General features: G+C 41.1%; 1 protein-coding gene across 1 annotated transcript; it reads right to left on the reverse strand.

Moving 5' to 3' along the window:
* Positions 1-8,449: 8,449 nt before the first annotated feature.
* tnfa (tumor necrosis factor a (TNF superfamily, member 2)) lies at positions 8,450-10,028 on the reverse strand. Its single transcript, XM_062435765.1, has 4 exons — positions 9,855-10,028; positions 9,697-9,727; positions 9,312-9,368; positions 8,450-8,928 (listed from the first exon to the last, which is right to left on the reverse strand). The coding sequence occupies exons 1-4, from the start codon at positions 10,026-10,028 to the stop codon at positions 8,450-8,452; spliced, it is 741 nt and encodes a 246-aa protein (XP_062291749.1).
* Positions 10,029-21,398: the final 11,370 nt, after the last annotated feature.

Consider the following 21,398-nt stretch of genomic DNA (forward strand, 5'->3'; position numbering starts at 1 on the left):
TGCTCGCGGATCTCTGCCCTGCTCTCGGATTTTTTGTGGATCAAAGCTGTAAACCAATAAAAGGCCGGCTAGTATTGACCAATCAGACAGTCCGTTTGTTTTACGGGTGCGTTCGCTGCTCTTCGAGGAGCGTCGCATACGGGCGGGCACTCTTTCAACCGGGTTTATCCACTCCTGACCTCCGGTGCTGTAATAAATGTGGGTGAAAAGTTCTTTCATTTTTTTTGACCACTGTTGGAATAAAATATCATTTAATAAATACACAGGCGTCCGTGATGTTCATTAACATAGCTATATTGTATTAGATATATATTATTATATTGTAGAGTTAAGTTTCATCCTTTGCTAATAAAAGAAAATATTAGAGAAAATATTAAATCCCTTGTTGTTCCTGAACAGTAGCACTTTATGCCGTTTGCTAATCCTGTTATAAATTGTACTTAAATTGTAAATACTAAATGGAAAAGACAACGTGTAACAATTAACAATATTTTTATTTTATAACAATACCATATAAAAACATAAACATTTATTAACAATAACAACCATTGTTCTTTTCATTGGACTGAACATAGATATATATGGAACACATAATCTATATATATCTATGGGACTGAACAGCAGCGCGCAGAGGATCTTGGGATATGTGAGGCCGCGAAGGATAGTAGCGGTGCATCCTCCAAAAAGAGGGAAAAGAAGGATGCATTTGAAGGCTGCGTTTGAGGAGTCTTCGAATTGGGACAGGCCTTCAAATGCGTCCTTCGAAGGATGCAGCCCCTGAATTGAGACCCGTTTACCCATATATATTTATCTAAATCTTTATGGAGTTTATTCCCTATCTTAATTCAAGAGCATATTAAATGGATTTGAGAGCAGTATTTATTGATTTCATGCTCCGATTTTGTGATATTTTCTCTCAAAACTCTGCTTTAGCAAATGGCATAAAGTGCTAATGTTCAGGAACAACAAGGGATTTAATATTTTCTCTAATATTTTCTTTTATTAGCAAAGGATGAAACTTAACTCTACAAGGGGGCAGCAGTCCACAAACAGATGGGTGACGTCACGGATGTTACGTCCATTTCTTATATACAGTCTATGGTTTGAGCGCTCAAATTTGCTCTGCGCATGCTCGCACTGTGTCCTCACGCAGATTTCCTGTGTTATTAAGTTTATCTCAAGCCGTGTTTTTCTGTTGTTATTGCAGAGCCTACTGTACATTAGTAAAGCTTCCACCGTGGTGTTGATTATTTATGGCGCTTTTCCACTACACAGTTCCAGCTCGACTCGACTCGGCTCGCCTCAGTTCTTTTTGCGTTTCCACTAGGGAAAGTACCTGGTACCTGATACTTTTTTAGTACCTGCTCTGGTGAGGTGACGTCGACAGGCTGGCTGCCGATTGGTCAGAAGAGTTGTCGCTGGAAGAGTCATGAGCCGTCCCACACAAGAATCAAACCCGGCATTTTTAAATACCGGCAGCAGCGTTACAACCATAGTTACAACTATACGGCTCAATTTTCTTGCTTTGTGTGATAAAAAAGCCTCATACAGCAGCAAGTACACCACTGCCTCAATGTCCTCCATTGTTTATGTGTTTGTGTCGCGTATAAAACGAAGTCAAGGCAGTTTTGAGGAGCCGTGCTATGAAGACCCCGCCCACGTTGAGTAGGTACTTTTTTGTAATGGAAAAGGAACCGTGCCGAGGCAAGGCGAGCCGAGTCGAGGCGAGTCGTGCTGGAACTGTGTAGTTGAAAAGCGCCATTAGTGAGGATGCAGACTGAGGTTTGTGTGGCTCCACCTGTGTAATCCATGTGTGCATAGACTGATTATTGCGTCTTCTTTTTAGCCATGAGGGTCCACACCCCTCCACCCCTAGTGAGAGGCAGAGGAAGAAGCATCACTTGACGGCCCCTGCACAATACTGGATGTCCATCAAGTGGAACACGGTCAGAATGGTCAGTATTTAGGATCAAAATTAATAATTTTTTCAGCCCACATTGTGAAATGTATGTCCCAATATGAATATAGAAGTATGTAACTGAAACTAAGCTGTAATGCTACTTGGATACGTTCTGTATTACTTGTGACATTATTTATACAATATTATATACAATGAGAAGACTCAAAAGTCACAGCTTACAGTTTTCCTCACTATGTACACAATCCATTCATGAGACTATACAAGACAAATACCAGAAGATATAGTTTATATGCTCACTCTGAAGACTGAGAAAATATTTCATCTGGCCACATTCAGATCTTCAGGCTTGCATTCTCCACAAGAAAGTGACTGGCAGAGGAACACCCACATGAAGGACACTGATGACCCCAGAAGGCTTGGCCTGCTTCTCACTGTACCAGCACCAACCAAAGTCAGGAGAGGTCTTTATAGGTAACACTTTTCTTTTTTCTTGGGCTTAATGAAACACAAGGCCTTACTTTATGTATGACATCAATTAACACAAACACATATACTACCCTTTTTTGTCTACATCATTCTGTGCTGAAGAACGAGTCCACAGAACAAGAAACTTAAAAAAAAAAAAAAAAAAAGGTTTCCTCAGCACCAGCTTTCCAGAGAGACTGAGGAGCAGCAATGACACTCAGCGTTGGAGTGGATTTAATTGTGTGTACAATGTGTGATTATATTTACATACGGTTTTATAAATGAGGCCCCTCCACTTTTTGAAATAAACACCAACTGCTGTTGCGGTTTGAGTGTCACATTAACCTGTCACCTTCAGTACCCTGGACAGTGCCGCGGAGAGGCCGCACGCTGAGTGCGTCTGCGCTCAGAGCTTATTAGGACCTGATGTGCGTCACCTGGGAGACGCCACTGAGAGAAAGCCACTCTCGCCACACAGAACTTTTCCCCCTACCCTTTCCCCTGATTTTATAGTTGTTAAAGTATAGAAAATAAAGTAACAAACTTTTTACCTGCAACTTCGACTCCTCCTATATCCGCACCTTACATTTTGGTGCCGAAACCCGGGAGAAGAAACAAAAAGAACGCATGACAGCTGAAGACGCGGACAATAGGACAAAGCAACAATGTCGAACCTGCAAAGACAAAAGAAACTAAGGGGAGCAGTACGGGCCGCTACGACACGACTCTTGGACAAGATTGATCGGGAGGTTGGAAAAGAAGATCCCAGCATAGATTTGCTGGATGAATACTTGGAACATCTGACGGCGAGAGAAAGAGCTTTGTTGGATAGTGACCATGACATTGAAGCGGAGACAGCAGTGGATGATTTGGAAGATGAGGTTAATTCAACCTTTGAATACATGGATCGAATCATATCAAGAAAGACCAGGATAAAACGCATCCTGAGAAATACGGACGACAATCAGAGCGCAGCTTCAGTGGCTTCCCAATATTCAAACAATGAGGTGAGAAGATTTCCAGCAGTCAAGTTGCCAAAATTGGTCATGGAGAAGTTTTCCGGAGATGTCAGTAAGTGGCAAAGTTTTTGGAGCCAGTTTGAGACAGCAGTTGACAATAATGCAAGTCTAACCAAGTCTGATAAATTTACCTATTTGAAATCGTTTTTATATGGCACAGCAGCTAATGTAGTTATGGGACTTTCTTTATCAGACGAAAATTATGACAATGCAAAAAAAAAAAAATCAGCCGATTTGGGCGTAAAGATCTCATCATAAATGCACATTCGCAGTTCACCCGTCAAAACGGTAGTGAAAGAAATGATGCAAATAATGACAACACGTTCAGTGTCCAAAGCCTGATGACGTTCTTCCAAAAAGAGGTTGAAAGTCGTGAAAGAACAGCTAATCTCACCCAGAATGTGCAACAACCAGGTAAAGAGAAACAATGGGAAAGGCCCTATGTGGAGAAGAGAATACCGGAAAAAAGGAGATCTTACACAGCCTCTACAGCCTCGTTCCACGATGTCAGCGTCAGAGATGAGCCAAGGTGCGTATTCTGTGGAGGAAACAATCATAGATCTAAGAACTGTACAGAATTGACTCTTGAACTGAGGAGAGAAAAATTGAGAAAAGAAGGAAAGTGTTTTGTGTGTTTAGGTAGCAGACATATAGCGCGTAATTGTAAGACGCAGGGAATTACCTGTGAAGAATGTGGACGAAGACACCACAAAGTAGTCTGCCCTCAATTATCCAATCAACAAGAAAAACACACAGAAGAGAGACAAGAAAACACACAGCAACTTGCCCGAAATCTTACAACAGATGCAGTGATAGCTAGTGCAACTCCCAGTAGTTCTATGAGTAGTACAGTTTTACTCCAAACAGCTACCGTTTGGATAGACGCACCCACTCAAAGTCAGGTGGCTAGATGTCTTTTGGATGGAGGTAGCTCACGTAGTTTTATTCGAGAAGACATATCCAGAGCACTTAACCTGCCAGTAATAGGTAAAGAAACACTGAATGTTTTTGTATTTGGCTCCAAAACACCTCAAAGACTGATGTGCAAGAAGGTGAAGGTGCGTTTAAGGAACATCAGAAATAATCAGAATATCGAAGTTCAGCTCCTGGAGACGCCCAAGGTGAGCTCTTCAATTATTAAAATGGCAAATGAAACGATAAGAAATGATTTGGAGTCAAAAGGAATGCCTATGGCGGATGTTCCCGTGAGAGGAATGGAATCAGAAGAACTGGGAGTCCTAATTGGAGGAGACCAGTACTGGAGAATTGTCACTGGCAAAATGGAAAAGCTGGAAGACGGACTTGTTGCGCTGGAGAGTGTGTTTGGATGGCTTGTGCAAGGAGAAGTCACCACACTGAATATTGTCACCGAAGCTGTTGACGTTGAACTGCTGCATGTCTGTGTGGAGCAAGACCAAGCGCTCTCCAACCAGTTGCGCAGTTTTTGGGAACTGGAGTCACTCGGAATAGGTAAGGAAGAGTTACATTCCGAGACAGATGAAACAGTTCTGAAAAGATTTGAAGAAACTGTGAAGTTTGTTGACGGTTGATACGAAGTCCGACTGCCCTGGAAAAATGAGCATGTAACTATGTCCTATGAAATTGTGTTACAGCTAAAAGCAGATTTGATAATCTAATGAGAAGGCTTAAAATTAATCCAACTCTTTTTGAAAGATATGACGCTGTTATTCAAAACTATTTAAAAGAAGATATAGTGGAAATAGTCACTGATAATGTGACAAATGACCCAGTGTACTATTTACCACATCATCCAGTCATAAAAGAAGACAGAGCTACGACAAAATTAAGAGTTGTATTCGATGCCTCCTCTCATGAGAAATTTAGCTGCTCATTAAACGAATGTCTGCTTATAGGTCCAAATTTAAATCCTGACCTTTTGAACATTCTGATCAAATTCAGACAATATCCAGTAGCTGTAATGGCAGATATCAAGTCAGCCTTTCTGCAAATCTCCCTCGACAAAAGAGACAGAGACGCACTGCGATAAACGTCCATCGGCCCGGAGTTTGTTGCGGTTTGAGTGTCACATTAACCTGTCACCTTCAGTACCCTGGACAGTGCCGCGGAGAGGCCGCACGCTGAGTGCGTCTGCGCTCAGAGCTTATTAGGACCTGATGTGCGTCACCTGGGAGACGCCACTGAGAGAAAGCCACTCTCGCCACACAGAACTTTTCCCCCTACCCTTTCCCCTGATTTTATAGTTGTTAAAGTATAGTAAATAAAGTAACGAATTTTTTACCTGCAACTTCGACTCCTCCTATATCCGCACCTTACAACTGCAGTGTGCTGTGCACAAAGACAAGTTTGTGGCAAACGTGAGTATTTTTGCAATGCTTGTCACATCTGTGTTAGTCACAGCACATAGGAGTAAGAGCTAATGTAAAATTACAAGTATTCATTCATGTCTGTAATGTTTACATTAGTCTCAGCTTTGCATTATTATTATAGTGAGAATTACTGCAGTCTTGATACTAGTACTAACTGGTAATTACTTCAATCTTTATACTATTTCCATTGTTATTGTCTTTGTATTATCATTCTTCTTATTGCTTTTATTTTAGTCATGTACCACGTACAGCTATTAGCTCTAAGAAATAATTCTCTCATCACTACTTTGGGTTAGGGCTTTTTCAGTAACTCAATTTGATTACAATACCATCTACTTTCAGTCCCTTTAGTGTGGATATAACTAAATATGCAATAAAACTTTGAATGACTTAATATGTTGTCTTTCTTTCATCCACTCTTATTGGATACCTTTACTGATTGATGTGGTGTTTTTACAAAACATATGACAACAGTATTTTTCATAACAGCAAGTCAACATAGCATAGCATGTAGTTTTACATTTTGCACAATGTTTTAGTTTGTTATATACGATGCCAAGATCGTTGAAAATACAAACCTCAGTGTGAGCCCTTCTTTCATTTTGGAACACCTGTATCTTCTCCTCCTCTTCCTCCTCACCCCTCTCTGCATCAAGGAAGAACAGTAGGTTACTCCGACGATCCGTACGACCGTTTTTTGTCAGACAACTTGTGACGTCTTCATAATTACCCAGGGCATATGTCACAAGACATTCATTCTTTTAAAAACATATAGTTGTTCACTGTCAATTTGACCGGTCTGTTTTTGTTCACAAAAATGCATTAAACAGCTGAAACTATGTTTTTGAAAGAATGAATGTCTTGTGCCATATGTCCTGGGTAATTATGAAGACAACACAAGTTGTCTGACAAAAAATGGTCGTACCCATCACGAGTTAAATGAGTGTCTTTGAATGTGTCGAATATCCATTATCCAATATCAAAACAATTCAACCGCGGTCATCTACCGACACACAGACTCTGTCTTCGTCTGTCAGAGGGGGCAACTGCTGATCACGATTAACTCAAACAGCTCTGCTTTGACTGTTGGTGTAAAAATGTGTTCAATTGGACTCTGTCACCACAGTAATGACTGGTTAGGATAAGCTGATAATTTAAGAATCAAGAGGTGTACTTTACTTAATAACGGATGAGTTTGAGTTATGTGTGTTGTTTTTGCAGTAGACTAAATAAACAAAAATCTGCTAACTTGTATGTATAAATGTGCAAATATCTCAAAAGAAATTGGCCACAGGGAGAAAGCCCTCTAGCAGCTAGGAGTTATGACTCTTGTTCATCTGAAGTGAAGGAATAGAGAGAGCAGCAAAGTTGTCAGATGGAGGATGGGTGAGTCAACAAAATGAACTTGACTTGTTGGGACTTGTTGGAAACACCTGAACTTTCCACTTAACTTGATACTGTAGTGATATGTAGTAGCAGACGGTCACCCATAGGTGGCAGTACAACCTCAAGGGACCTCTGTGAGACTGTATGTGTTTACAGGAAGTAGAAGAAGAGTTCTAGCATGAGTGATAAAATAAACAACTAGCTGAAGCTAGTAGAAGTTCAACTGAAGCTTTATTTATATGAGCATACGAACTTTACAGATACCACTTATTTTAATTTAGGTCAATTTGAACCTTTTAGGAAATATACTACGCACAACACACACTAAAAGAGTGCTTAGAACACTGGTTCCTGTACCATGCAGCTGTTAATCACATGCATTCATTACACACCACAACTTCCTCTCTACCCCACCAGCACTAGTTGACAGTTTCTTCCATTCTTGGTAATATCAATTGATTATTTATTTCACATTATAGTCTTAAATACTTTAACACAACCCTTGCATGCAGACCTTTTTTTAATGACTTTTATAGACATTTTCAAGGCACCATGGTGTATAAAAAGAATACATTACATTGACAAATCATAGATCATTTGTTCACAAACATAAATAAATAATACAATAAATAATTTATAAAATACATTAATATAAATAAAAATATTAAAATCAATAAATTAATAATAAAAAAATACATTAACAGTAATTAATAAATATGAAATACATATAAAATAATAAATACCATGAAACAATAACAACTGCAATGTTCTGAATAAAAATATGTACATCTATGGCAGTGCCCCCCCCCCCCCCCCCCCCCCCCTTTGTTTTATCTGTCTTGTAGGACTTGAGTTTTGTTTTCAAATGTTAAGTGCAGTATAAATAAAATAATAGTAGTAGTAATTGAAAAACATTGGAGAAATGTTTCACTGCAGTACATCCTATATTATCAGTAAGTAGTAAGCAGTAAGCTTATCGTATGTACGGTACATTACATTATAGACGTTTCTGATATCTGATATCAAATTAGAGGTTTCTGATATATGATATCATTATAGAGGTTTCTGATATCTGATATCATCACAAAAAGAACATCTTCCAACATTTGCTGCCATAACAGCAAATATGTATCATTAACAGTAAAAATTAACTTTTACTTTGTATTTGTGTACTAAAGTACATTTCAGAGCCTGTACTTTCCTACTTTTACTTGAGTAAATGAATTGCATTAGTACTTCTACTTCTTTTTTTACACAAGTATCTGTACTTGTACTTAAGTACATAATGTGAGTACTTTTACTATCTCTGCTTACAAGGCAAACACACCAAAGAATGTCTTCCCTTGCTCGTCCTCTAGATTGGGCAAGATCTTCTCCTCTGTCACTGTCTTTAACCTGTCCTGTTTGTTCAGGCTGAACACAGCTCCTATGTACACGGAAGAGTACCAGCTCCCCTCTCCATCTGTATCACTGCTGAATGTCTTTTGGCAGGCAGTGCGGACAGAGTGCATTATGGTCTTGTAGGACTTTTTGGCATCATTATTTCCATACGAGTGGGACGAGCGCTTCACAGAGTGGCTCAGATGGACCATGGCCTGTGAGTTGGTGTCATCGCTGCTGCAGCTGACCCGGAAAGATGCCTGGCTGTACACAAAGTAGAGGCCGTCTTGAGGGATCACAATCTCGTTGTTTTCAAGTTCCAGCCCTCCTTGAGAGTGGGACTGATCCACCTGGTTTTTCCATTCCACTGCAGTCTTCTCATCAGGATTGTAGTCAGGGTTGTATTCACCTGTTAAAGAGTAGAAAGAGATGAAGGAGATTATCTCGAATTTCTGTCACATTGAGTCAAGCGACCCCTAGAATTACTTCAGTAAGCCTTGAAACATTTTTCAAAATCCCTGCAACTTCTTCAAGAACCCCAAGATCTTCCTCAAGAGGACCTCTACAGGAAGTCCTAGAACTTCTTCAAAGGCCATAAACCCTAACCCTACTAAAATATCCAGGACAACTACCTTGAAGAACTGTGATTTGAGAACTACTGGACTATAAAAATGGGATCTCAGTGAACCAAAGTATAAGACCTCACTGCTTCTTTTTTTTATCAGTCCAAATGTGAACCATATTGATTCCTAGTCCCATATACTTCAATGTAGATATATGTTGTGTCTTTACCTTCTAGATGAATGGCAGCTCTTACTTTGGAAAGATGCCTTAGTGTGTGATGAAGATCTGTAAAAGGAAAGAAGATAGAGATTTAGAAAATGGGCTACATTTCTTGATGTGACTTTCTGGTGCAATTAATATCAGAATAAGACTAGAGTACGTTTTATCTGTTAGTTTGACAATAGCTGCAGAGACACAGTCAGGTACATCTACTGAGAGGTTCCTTTCTTTGTTAACTTGAAGTATTCATTCACTTGCTCTATGGTTTAAGTTCAATAACTGATTTAAGGGTTAATTAAGATTACATTTCAGCACAAATGATCAGCTATTAGGTACAAAGCCATTAAAAGAAAAAGTCTTGAACATTTGAGAGAATTAAGGGAAGAGTTCTCACCAGAATTGTCTTCATCTATCTGTCTTGACCCCTGTTTCAAGAAGAGAAAGAAAAAGACATTGTTAGAACAACTGGATTCAGGTAAGATAGGCCACTCACTCTGAAAGGCATCTGGGCCCTTATATAATTCAGAGATTATTCCAAATCTGATGTCCCACCTTGGTGTGCTGGTTGAGAATGAGGACAGCAGTAGCAGCCACAGCAGTGAGGCAGAATATGAACGCTAGCAGGACTCTGGTTAGCTTTGAGCTGGGCTCAACACTCTGTGTTGTTTGTTTCCTGGCTTCTGTGTCAACAGCAGCATCCAGCAATATCTTGTATTCACCTTTCATTGTTCTGAATTAGTTCCTTCTGTCACTTTCAGTTACACTCTTAGCAGCCTTATTGAGAGTGTTTCTTCCTCTACTGCTGCAGCTTTTAAACACCCTCCAGGGGGGGGGAAGTCCAGTGACGCAGCATTGTGAGTGAATGGAGATTTGATACGGAAGAGAGACCCAAAACCAGCACACCTACAGACGGAATGTATGTGTATGTAGAAACCACAGTGTGTCTACACTCACACTCTAATACGTACTGTGAAAGTTGAATAGCTCACATTCTACCATACACCTGCATATCTAAACACTCAAACACACAAAAACTAAAGACAATAAACAAAACAAATTACAAAACACACCTAGTCCACAATTTTCAATTTCTGATCCACATCAAATGAGTGTCGATATATGTTGTGGCGTGCTGTTTATGTCTTTGTCTGTCAAATATATTGAAACAAGGTTAAATGCAAAGTCATAAGCTACAGATACATCATTCAGTTGTTCATCAAGCTGTATTTGCCAGCATTGCCAACACGTAGTCACACTAAGTTGTGATTAACGTCTGCTGTGTACTATAGCCTGGAATAAAAAGTCACTTCAACTATCTACAGTACATTGTGTCACTTTCCTTGGTTCAGTTCAGTGTATTGGTGTAAATCATTTTCATAGCTGACAAAACAATCTCACCATAAAACACATTTAGTTGCTTTTCAGCAGCTTCTTTTTTTTCCTTTTTTTACATGAGACTTTAAGGAGTTCTTGAGTTTCTTTTTTGGAGATTTAATGCTTTTAGTGAAGTGCTGATAGTGAAGAGATGTCAGAAAATGTAGAGAGAAAGTGATGTAATGTCAAACAAACCAAGGACACTGAAGTTCATATGTGAGCATTTTAAAGGCCTACAGGGAAATCCTCAACCGTAATTGTCATATTGCTTATATTGTGATTACACTACAACGTAAAAAGGTAAACTGCCAATCCAGTCCATAACACTCAAATGTAAATAAAGATTAAATAATAAATTAAAAATGAATAAATATTTACATTATATCGGAAGTCAAGAGTTATATTCCACATCTGACTAAAATCTGATTAGATCATTTCCACAGATCAATCATAACTAGCAGTAACAACTCCGATGAGTAAGAATGAGTGTGGACGTTTCATGCCTATTAACAGACAGGAGAATGTGTGGGAGAGTTAGTCAGGGTTCAAGTCAGAGCTATGTAGGTCAATACAAGCTTGGATCATTGCCACAAAAATTGGGATGCTTTAGATGTCATTCAGCCCATCGTTTCATCATCACAGGCAAACAGAAAGAAAAAAAAAGAACATCTTCCTACATTTGCTGCCATAACAGCAAATAAGCAACAATTCACACCAGCCTTTAACCTATATAATAGGTTAGGGCTGATGGTCGCAGATGGTCGCCCACTTAGAGCCCGTTGTGCCTGATGTTTCTTCCTGTTAAAGGGAGTTTTTCCTTGTTGCTGTCACCAAGTGCTGCTCATGTGGGAATGTTGGGTCTCTTTAAATTTAATTAAAGAGTAGGGTTACACCTGCTCTATGTGTAAAGTGCTTTGAGATGACTATTGTTGTGATTTGGCGCCACATAAATAAAGATCAATTGATTTATCAAGTTACCACACATTCATTTGACAGGCTTCACATTTGAAGCCAAGTAATAATAATAATAATAATAAATCAAACTTATATAGCGCTTTATGCGGTGCAAAAAAGACGCTTTACAATTTCCCTATTTCCCTATTTAAAGCTATGAAACAAATGTTTATAAGTTATAAAAGGTTAAAAAACAAACAAACAAAAGAAGACAAAAACAAAGGTTAAAACATGACGAGTCCAGTGGGAGCTAGGAGTTGAAGGCTAGTATGAAAAGGTGTGTTTTTAGTGCAGATTTGAAAGAGGAGAGGGTTGGGGAGATTTTGATGTGAGGGGGGAGTGAATTCCATAGGGTGGGGGCAGCAACAGAGAAGGCCCGATCACCCCAGGTCCGGCGCTTAGTCCGGGGGACTTGTAGCAGGTTGGCAGAGACGGACCTGAGGGATCGGGAGGGGGCATGGTGATGAAGGAGGTCAGCAAGGTAGGGGGGTGCTAAGTTGTTGAGGGCCTTGTAGGTGGTGAGGAGGATTTTAAAGTTGATTCTGTGTTTGATTGGAAGCCAGTGAAGTTCACGGAGGACAGGTGTGATGTGTTCTCTGGAGCTGTACCGGTGAGGAGGCGTGCAGCAGAGTTCTGGACGTATTGGAGTTTATTGAGGACTTTGGTGGTGGTGCCGTAGAGAAGACTGTTGCAGTAATCGAGCCTTGATGTAATGAAAGCATGAATGAGTGTCTCAGCAGCGGTAGTAGACAGGTTGGGGCGGAGGCGGGCGATGTTTCGGAGTTGGAAAAAGGCGGTTTTGGTGATATGGTTGACATGGGGGAGGAAGGAGAGAGTGGGATCCAGGATAACTCCAAGGTTACGGATTTTGGTGGAGGGGGTGATGGTTGAGTCGTCAATGTTGAGGGAAAAGTTCTGAGTGGAGTGGGTGAGGGAGTCAGGACCAATGATGAGGACTTCGGATTTGTTGGAGTTGAGTTTGAGGAAGTTATTTTGCATCCAGGTCTTAATGGCAGTCAAACAGTTGGAGAGGGTTGAGAGGGTGGAGGCAGTGATGGTTTTGGAGGGGAGGTAAAGCTGTGTGTCATCAGCGTAGCAGTGGAACTGGAGACCATGGAGACGGAGGATCTGACCAAGTGGAAGCATGTATAGAATGAAGAGGAGTGGACCAAGCACAGAGCCCTGGGGGACACCGTGGATGAGAGGAGCAGTGGCTGATTGGCAGTTGTTGATGGCAATGAATTGGTGTCTGTCGGAGAGATAGGATCTGAGCCAGGAGAGGACGGTGCCAGTGATGCCGAGGGTGGATTGAAGACGGGAGATGAGAATGGAGTGGTGGATCGTGTCAAAGGCAGCACTGAGGTCAAGGAGGATGAGGATGTTGAGGGAACCGGTGTCAGAGGATAGCAGAAGGTCATTTGTCACTTTGAGGAGGGCAGTTTCTGTACTGTGTTTAGAGCGGAAACCAGATTGGAAGAGTTCGAAGAGGTCGTTTGAGTCTAGGTAGGTGATGAGTTGTTTGGCAACAACACGTTCCAGGATTTTTGATAGAAAAGGCAGATTGGAAATGGGGCGGTAGTTGTTAGGGGAATCAGGATCAAGGCCGGGTTTCTTTAGTACGGGGTGACTGATGCAAGCTTTAGGGAGGAGGGGACATGGCCAGAGGAAAGAGAGGAGTTTACAGTGGTTGTGATGAGGGTGGTGAGAGCGGGGAGACAGGCCTTTAGAAGTGCGGTGGGAAGCGGGTCAAGGTTGCAGGTCGATGGTTTCATGGTTGAGACTGTGGAGGAGAGATCAGAGGAGGTGATGGTAGCAAAGGTGGAGAAGGATATACCAGTGGTTAGGGGGGGCCCAGGTTCGGGACATGGAGCGGGGTAGGTGGTCAACTGGCTGTGGATTGTGCTGATTTTGTCACTGAAGAAGGATAGGAAGTTATTGCATTTCTCAACTGAGAAGGAGTGTGAGATGGTGTCCATTGGTTTGAGGAGTGTGTTAATGGTGGTGAAGAGGGTCCTTGGATTGCTGCTGCCAGACTGGATGATTTCGGAGTAGTAGGAGGAGCGGGTAGAGTTCAGGGTGTCTTTGTAGAGCTGTAGATGTTGTTTATACATTTCCTGGTGAACAGTAAGACCCGTTTTTGAGGCAAGCCGTTCCAGTTGGCATCGTTTGGATTTGAGATGGTGGAGTTCATCAGTGTACCATGGGGCAGAGTGGGTGAATGAGACCAGTTTAGACTGAGACAGTTTAAGCTGGTCAAGGCAGGATGAAAGTGATGAGTTGTAGCAGTTGACCAGGTTGTCGGGGGAGTTGTTGTGGGTGATGGTGAGTTTTGATATGGACTCAGAAAGACATGTGGAGAGAGAGGATGGGTTGATGGACTTAAGGTTGCGGAAGGTGATGGTGCGTTTTTGCTTCTCGTGGGGGGAGGGAGTGTGAGTTTGGAAAGTGATGGCCAGATGATCGGAGATGTGAAGGTTGTTACTGGCCAGGTGACTGATGGTGACTCCAGTGGAACAGACCAGATCCAGGGTGTGGCCTTTGTGATGGGTTGGAAAATCAACGTGCTGGGTGATGTTGAAGAATGAGAGGATTTCCAGAAGTTCGGTTGCTGGTTTGCAGTCAGAGGAGTCAACATGAGTGTTGAAGTCGCCCAGGAAGAGAACAGATGGAGATATAGCACAGAGCTGGGTAAGGAATGCAGATAAATCAGAGGGAAAGGCAGGGTCGGGTTTGGGGGGACGGTAAATGACTGCGATGACCAGGGGCTTGGGACCAGATAGTTTAAAAGAAAGGGATTCGAATGATGAAGGGGTTGGGATGGATGTTGCACTGGTTTTGATGTCATGGCGATGAATGATGGCAATTCCACCTCCAGTTCGACCATCCAGACGAGGTTTGTCAATGTAGGAGTATCCAGGGGGTGTGGCTTGATTGAGTGAAAAATAGTCCATGGGTTTTTGCCAGGTTTCGGTGAGACAGAGAAAATCCAGTGCTGAGTCAGAAATAAATTCACTGAGGAGAAGTCCTTTTTTATTAAGTGAACGGGTGTTGAGAAGAGCAAATTTCAGATGAGATGGGTTTCTATTGGTGATGGGTTGAGGAGCTCTGGGTAGAGGAGTGAGGTAAACAGTGCGCACGTTGTGATTGTTATGGTGATGACGTCGTGCCTTTGGAGGGTGCCGATTGGCCCACAGAGAAGGAATTGAATTCCCTGAGCCGGAGTAAACAAACTTTCTCCGGCTGCCTCTATGGACATATCGTGGCCGACAAGGAAGTCCACAAGTGAAGAGTGTAGTTGAAGAAGTTCGGAGATGGGATGCCGGTATTTTAGCACCATGCTGTCGTTGGTTCTGCTGACACTGCTAGTAGCGTTAGCAGCTAGCCGTGCGATGCCAGCACTAGTCGGCAGCTAGCCGCGAGCTCGCTGGCTAGTAACGTCAGCCAACTCAGATGGAGAACAGAGAGGGAAGCGAGGACAATCCAGACTATGACAGGACGACAGAAGCAAATGCAACCGGAGTGACGGAGGTCGGCAACCCGACGGGGACGGAGGTGGTTAGGCCCGCAGAGTTTTTACTTCCCGGAGGGCAATGTTGACAGCAGGAGATCCAAGCAGGTAGGATGCCTACTCCAGAGGGTAGGGGGGAGATTGTAGTCAGATCCAAGGTCCAGAAAGGTGTCGAACAGAAGGGGTTGAAAGTAGGAGGAAAGTAGACACAAGGAGAACTAGTAGAAGAGTTTAAAAGACTAGTAAATTTAAGAAAATCGCGGGTGGAGAAGCGGCGAACAGAGCAGCGCCAGCGTCCTCTCCATAGGTTAGCATAGTAGCATAGTAGTGTTGGGCAGAGTAGTACTGATTGGTATCTTGTGATAGGTAAGACGTGATGGGTTCTGCTGTGTGGGTGTACACAGTGGACACTTGAAGGCACAGATAGTTGGTTGAAACAGGGGACCAGTGGGGCCCATACTTTCTTATTGCCTGTGGGCCCATTAATGGGTTGACAATGCTCAGAGCATAACATTAACTGCACTCACTGAAGAAAGTTAAACAATTATAAGCTAGTAAAAGTAAAATACCTGAATATAATTTGTGTGCAATGTTAACAGCTAAAACACACCATGTGACCTTGGCAGAACATTAGCAGTAGTAATATTGCTGAAGTTCCCAATCAGGTCATGGAATGAGCTGTAACATGGGAATTTTTTTTGCAATCAGCTGCACTGTAACAGCTGATACATGTTATCATGCGGCCACTTTGCATTCACACTATCCTCTACTAGATAATGTAGGTTTTCTACACTGCAAATTGGGTGTGTTCACAAGATACTGAAAGTTAGTTCATCAGATGCTCGATTTGCTAACTAAAAAGCAAAGAAAAACAATTCAAATACTATTTAAGAGTTACCTGAAAGCAGCACAAAATATTTTGTATACTCCGCAGTTGCACATTTATTGTAGAAACTTATTTGACCAATGTTGATCACAAACCTCTAAAATGTCTGCTGGCAGCTGTGTTATGTCACCTGTAGGCCTTCAATTACACTAATGTTATTTCCAAAGGAAGTGAGTCAGTTTGCCATCTCACTGAAATAATCTAATCTCATTTTGTACTGCAATACCTGGATTCTCTGAGTGCAGTTCAACCTGAGGGCAAGGTAGCTTCACATGGGACTTCTATACAAGAGAATACAAGAGAAATTTGTCATATAGTACAGATAACAGTTCTGGGGAAAATATAGACACTCACATGGTCAGACAATGAATTTGATTACACTGAGGGCATTGCAGTTCAGAAAAGCAACCAGTATAAACAAGAAAAAACAAGAGGGAAAAGGGAAATTACAAACACTTTTATGATCTTGTTAAGTATCACTTGACATCTCATGTGGTGAGAATGACTAAACCTGCTCTTTCAAAGTTGGAGGGTTGTATACTCCTACTTAAGTTATACTCCTCCTTTGCATCAAAGCAGAAAAGATGTATTTCCTCAGAAAATGTCCATTGTGTGGTTGCAGTCTTAATTTCACATGCATTTAAAACTTTCTTTAATCATCCCATTCATATCTACTTTTATTGAGAAAATTCCCCCTCATGTTACATCTTCCTGTTCTCATTTCTAAAGCTGACACAAGAAACTAATTTCCTTTCATCTACAAAAAGGCTTGATACTTTCCCTACAGTTGTAGTGGAATGAACTGTGGGTTGTCCCTGGTAGATCATCAGCTCAAGTTGAGGCAGATGGGACAGGGGGTGCACATTTTGATACATTTGACAAATTGTTAGAGCAAAAACTCCTACATCTAAGAGAGCAGAGTGGGCAGAGAGATTGTGGCTGTTTTCACATGACTACAACTTTATTACATTAGTAATATTGTAACATGTCATATTTTGAGGGAAACTGGCTCCCCTTTTGATGTAGCTCCTCTTAAATCTGAATCTAAAGATAGGGCACAATGAAATATCCCAAGGGACAACAGCCAGTCAGATTTGTAGGATCAGGGTTCTATGGTGTGGATGCATGCAGTTTCTCCTCACTGTGAAATTATATTTGTACCTTTTCATGTCCAGGAGCCAGGCCTAGGAGCAGTCAGTCAACAGTCAGACTCTGTTGCTGTTGTTCATGGTAAGAGGTACTGGGCTTGAGTAGGGTACCCAAGAGCCCCTGGCCATCCCTGTATTAGAGATTTTCACAGAGAACACATTTGGAAGGTTCAGACTGTTGTCTGTGTCTTTGCACAAAACAGCAGTTCAGAACACTCATAGTCTTGGATCAATTGGCATAAATGAAGTAAATTAAAGGGAAATGATTGAAATAAGCTGCTTTCCTGATCTTTTTATTAATCAAGTTCTCTAGTCATGGACTGTCCACTAATCAAAAGAGTGGCATTTCCATTCCCAGCTCCTCCAGTCCACATGTCAATGTGTCCTTGGGCAAGATACTTAACTCCACATTGCTCCTGATGGCTGCCAGTGGTTAATACGTCTAGTAGTGCAGTGCCTGTTCAGAATGGGTCAATAGCTTGGCTTCCAGGCAGTACTGCAACACATAGAATATGAAATTGATGTGAGGTGTGAATGAGTACAAGTAAAAAAAAATCTTACACTGACCAATGTACTTCACTGGTTTGTGTGAGCTCTGTCTTTAGTTTCTCCCATCTTTGACATTAATTGGATAAAACAAAGACTTAAAGTAGTGGTAAAAGTTAGTTAGTGTTTAAGTAGTGTTAAAAAATAAAAGTATACAAACGTTCAGTGTCCACTCGAGCATTCATTCTAAAAACATTGCCATTGCCATAATGATTAGCCAATACATTTATTTTCCTGGCTTGTCATAGTCTTGTCATTTTGTATCAGTGGAAATAATACAGACAACGTAGGGGGAAATGATGTGCACATATAGGTCATACTCTGAACCTTTTTAGCATTTGGTTTTCCTGTGTGTAGTGACATAGTGCATTGCACACATTGGCTAACGTCCTCAAACCTGGCCCTTTCTTTTTTCCATCAATCAATCAATCTATCAATCAATCTATCAATCTTTATTTATATAGCGCCAAATCACAACTAAAGTCATCTCAAGGCATTTTACACATAGAGCAGGTCTAAACCATACTTTTTAGTTCAATTTAAAGAGACCCAACATTCCCACATGAGCACTTTTTTATCTACATTCTATCAACACACCTCCAATTTTGGTGCCCTCCTAATACTGTATACAGGAAGTAGCTTAAATCTGTGCTAAAAATATGGCCAATTACGTTAGACATCTTATTGGTTATTAATCTTAGTAGGTTATTGTCACACACACCCTCCGTGTTAGGGGCATGGAGCAGTGCATCATTCATGCAGCAAAGTCAGACAGACAAAGGGGAAATGGTAGTGTTGAGATGGGTTTCAGATCGATGATTCAGTGAAGGAAGGGGAGGTTATTGGAGGACAGCATAGGGAAAACCAAATCTTCTTGATTGATCAAGTAATTAACGACTGTGGAGCACCATCGTAGAAGATTGGTTACCGCATATGCCACATAATGGAATGTCCCCAGTTTGAATCCAGCAGGGGACCTTTGCTGCAGGTCATTCTCCTCTCTCTCTCTCCCTCTCTCTCTCTCTCTCTCTCTCTCTCTCTCTCTCTCACTGTTTCCTGTCAGTCTCTATGCCATTAACTTTCAAATAAAGGGAAAAAGCCATAGATAAAGGTTGAGGGAATCTTTATGTCATCTGAGTATTTAGATGTAACCTATACAAATACAGCATCTATGTACTTATCTATACTATGTGGCCATAAGTATGTGAACAGCCTCCACCCCATTTTGGTTTCAAACTTTCCAGCAGATGTTGAAACCTGGTTGCAGGATTTTGCTCCCATCCAGACACATGAGCATCAGCCAGTCAAGTTCTTCCACACCAATGTCATGTTAAAACATTAAAGAGCCACAGACTTTTGGCAGAAAGTGAAACCGACAAAATATCATTGTTAAGGCTGGGCACTGACGCTCATGGACCCCCCACACCGTCTCGCCGCACAAATCACGTCCACCCGATGTTATCCACCCTGACCATTAAAATCTACCTTCATTATTTTGAGCTTCCAGTCAAGCTGACATTTCAAATTATGCACCTGTTGGTCAAAAGTAGTTGAGCTGGGGTGGGAGCAGGTCTGCCTACACTTCAATAAACCAAGTGCAGAAATACCGTCATTTCACTCACAAATCAATGCATGGCTCAAGACGACGGTAATATTAATGTCCTCTGAAAAGCACCCTCTTAATGCCCAACCCCCCCAAAAGACTGCCCGATACAGATTGCCCGTATGGTAGAGCTGGGCCAGATCATTGTAGGCTATGTGGGAGCATTAACATTTATTTTTATTGGATAATATGGTGTTTCTATCTGTTTTCTTTCTTTTTTGCCATAGGGGAAATCATCTGAAGCAATCAGAAACCTTAACCTGCTGACCTCTTTCCAATGAGGAAATGAAAATACATTACAGAGAATGAGAAATGAATGATGTCATTCATTTTTTATCCTGGGAACACCAGGCAGGGGAACACCATAATTATGAAAGCAGCTGAATGACTCAACTTTCTGTGTCTGCATAATGCCAGTGGGTAGTCTGAAGTTTTGAAGAGGTATATGAAACCAAGTAGATAGAATCTCTATGAAACCTGTGGTTTTGTTGACTCCCCCGTAGTAGTAAACCACTGAGCTGTTACATGGTGTTTCCTCTGTTGTCAGGGTTACTGCAACACAAAACCATTTTCTACAGTTATGTAGGAGCCATATAACAATAGTTTATTTGGTCTGCTATAGAATTTTTGGGCAGCAGCTGTAAGCACTTTGCATGAATAGTTGTTTATATTAGAATATGTCCATTCCCAATCAAAAAACTTCCTGAGTGTATTTTGGAATTAAAGAAGATAGTCCCCTGGAAAATTGGAACTAAAACGCAAGCTATTCTTACTTTTAATATGAGTAAAATAAAAAGAGTAAGAGTAAAAGTAGGCTACTTCTGACAACCACTGCTGCTTCCAATAATACAAATAATGATATAGCTGATATAACTTGAACATTAACTAATATTTTTTGGGTTTTTTGCACCTTGAAAAGTAGTGCCAAAATTCCATTCAATTAAACAAGGATACAACTGAAAAAACAGTTTATGGTGTCAGATATGAAACACTGAATGTCACTGTGTGCATCTTAAAGCTGTAATAAATCAGCTAATCAAAACAATTAATTACAGTAACAATGACTTAAATGACCATGTGTAATGTGAAAGATGGTGCTTGAAGTGACAAACCTGCAGAAAATGGTTACATACCTATGACATTCTGCTGTTTTATGGCCCACAGATTCTACTCCCATCACCATATTTTAAGGACTAGCAGCTGGCAGCTGTTTTCAGTGAGAAGGCTGTATTAAACTGAAAGTATACTACCTGCCCAGCAACACAGGCAGGAAGACACTGTGGAGAGGTAGGAAACAGGGTCGTCTCTTTGTACCTGTCTCTCTGGGCTGGGCTTCCAGAGTGTATAAAAGCACCACCTCTCTGGAATTATCTCTCTTTCTCTCACAGCTGGGCTTGCAGCAGGTCCCTCAGCCTCTTTTTCCTTTTTTTTGGGTTGTTGCACCCGCCAACACACTTTAGACTGTATTTTCACTCATCCACACACTGCTAGCACCACTGATGTTTTTCCTATTTTATACACCCCACTAGTTAATGTTTATTTGTTTGAGTTAAATTAATTACTTTTTTGATGGAAATATCTGTGTGTGGCGTCCCTTGTTGTTGCCAGCCTTGAGCCAGTTGGTTTAGGGTTAGGGTTAGGTTTAGGGTTAGGGTTAAGGTTAGGGTTAGGGTTAAGGTTAGGGTTAGGGTTGCATCCTAGCTTCACGGCACTTTGTGAAGTAGTCACAAAATGTAATGATAATTTGTGTACAGGGACACAATTTTCACCATTTTTTTCTTGTCATAGTCAGCACAACTATACTCAATGCTACAGTTCAGTTTATATTGCCATCATATTCACAGATCAAACCACATACTGGATCTGTCAAGTATATTTTAATGTCATCATATATGGGTTTATTTCTTATTATGACTATATGAAATAATAGTAGCTTATAACTGCTGGAACACATTTAAAAAAATATTGTGGATCTTGTGGAATTCATTTGCTTGCAGCGCCACCATGTGGAGAGAAAGTGGAAACAACTGCATGTAGAAATGTGATGTAATGTAATTTTATTTTTTGGCCTTGGGTA

Source organism: Scomber scombrus, chromosome 16, assembly GCF_963691925.1.
Source record: "Scomber scombrus chromosome 16, fScoSco1.1, whole genome shotgun sequence".
Lineage (NCBI taxonomy): Eukaryota > Metazoa > Chordata > Actinopteri > Scombriformes > Scombridae > Scomber > Scomber scombrus.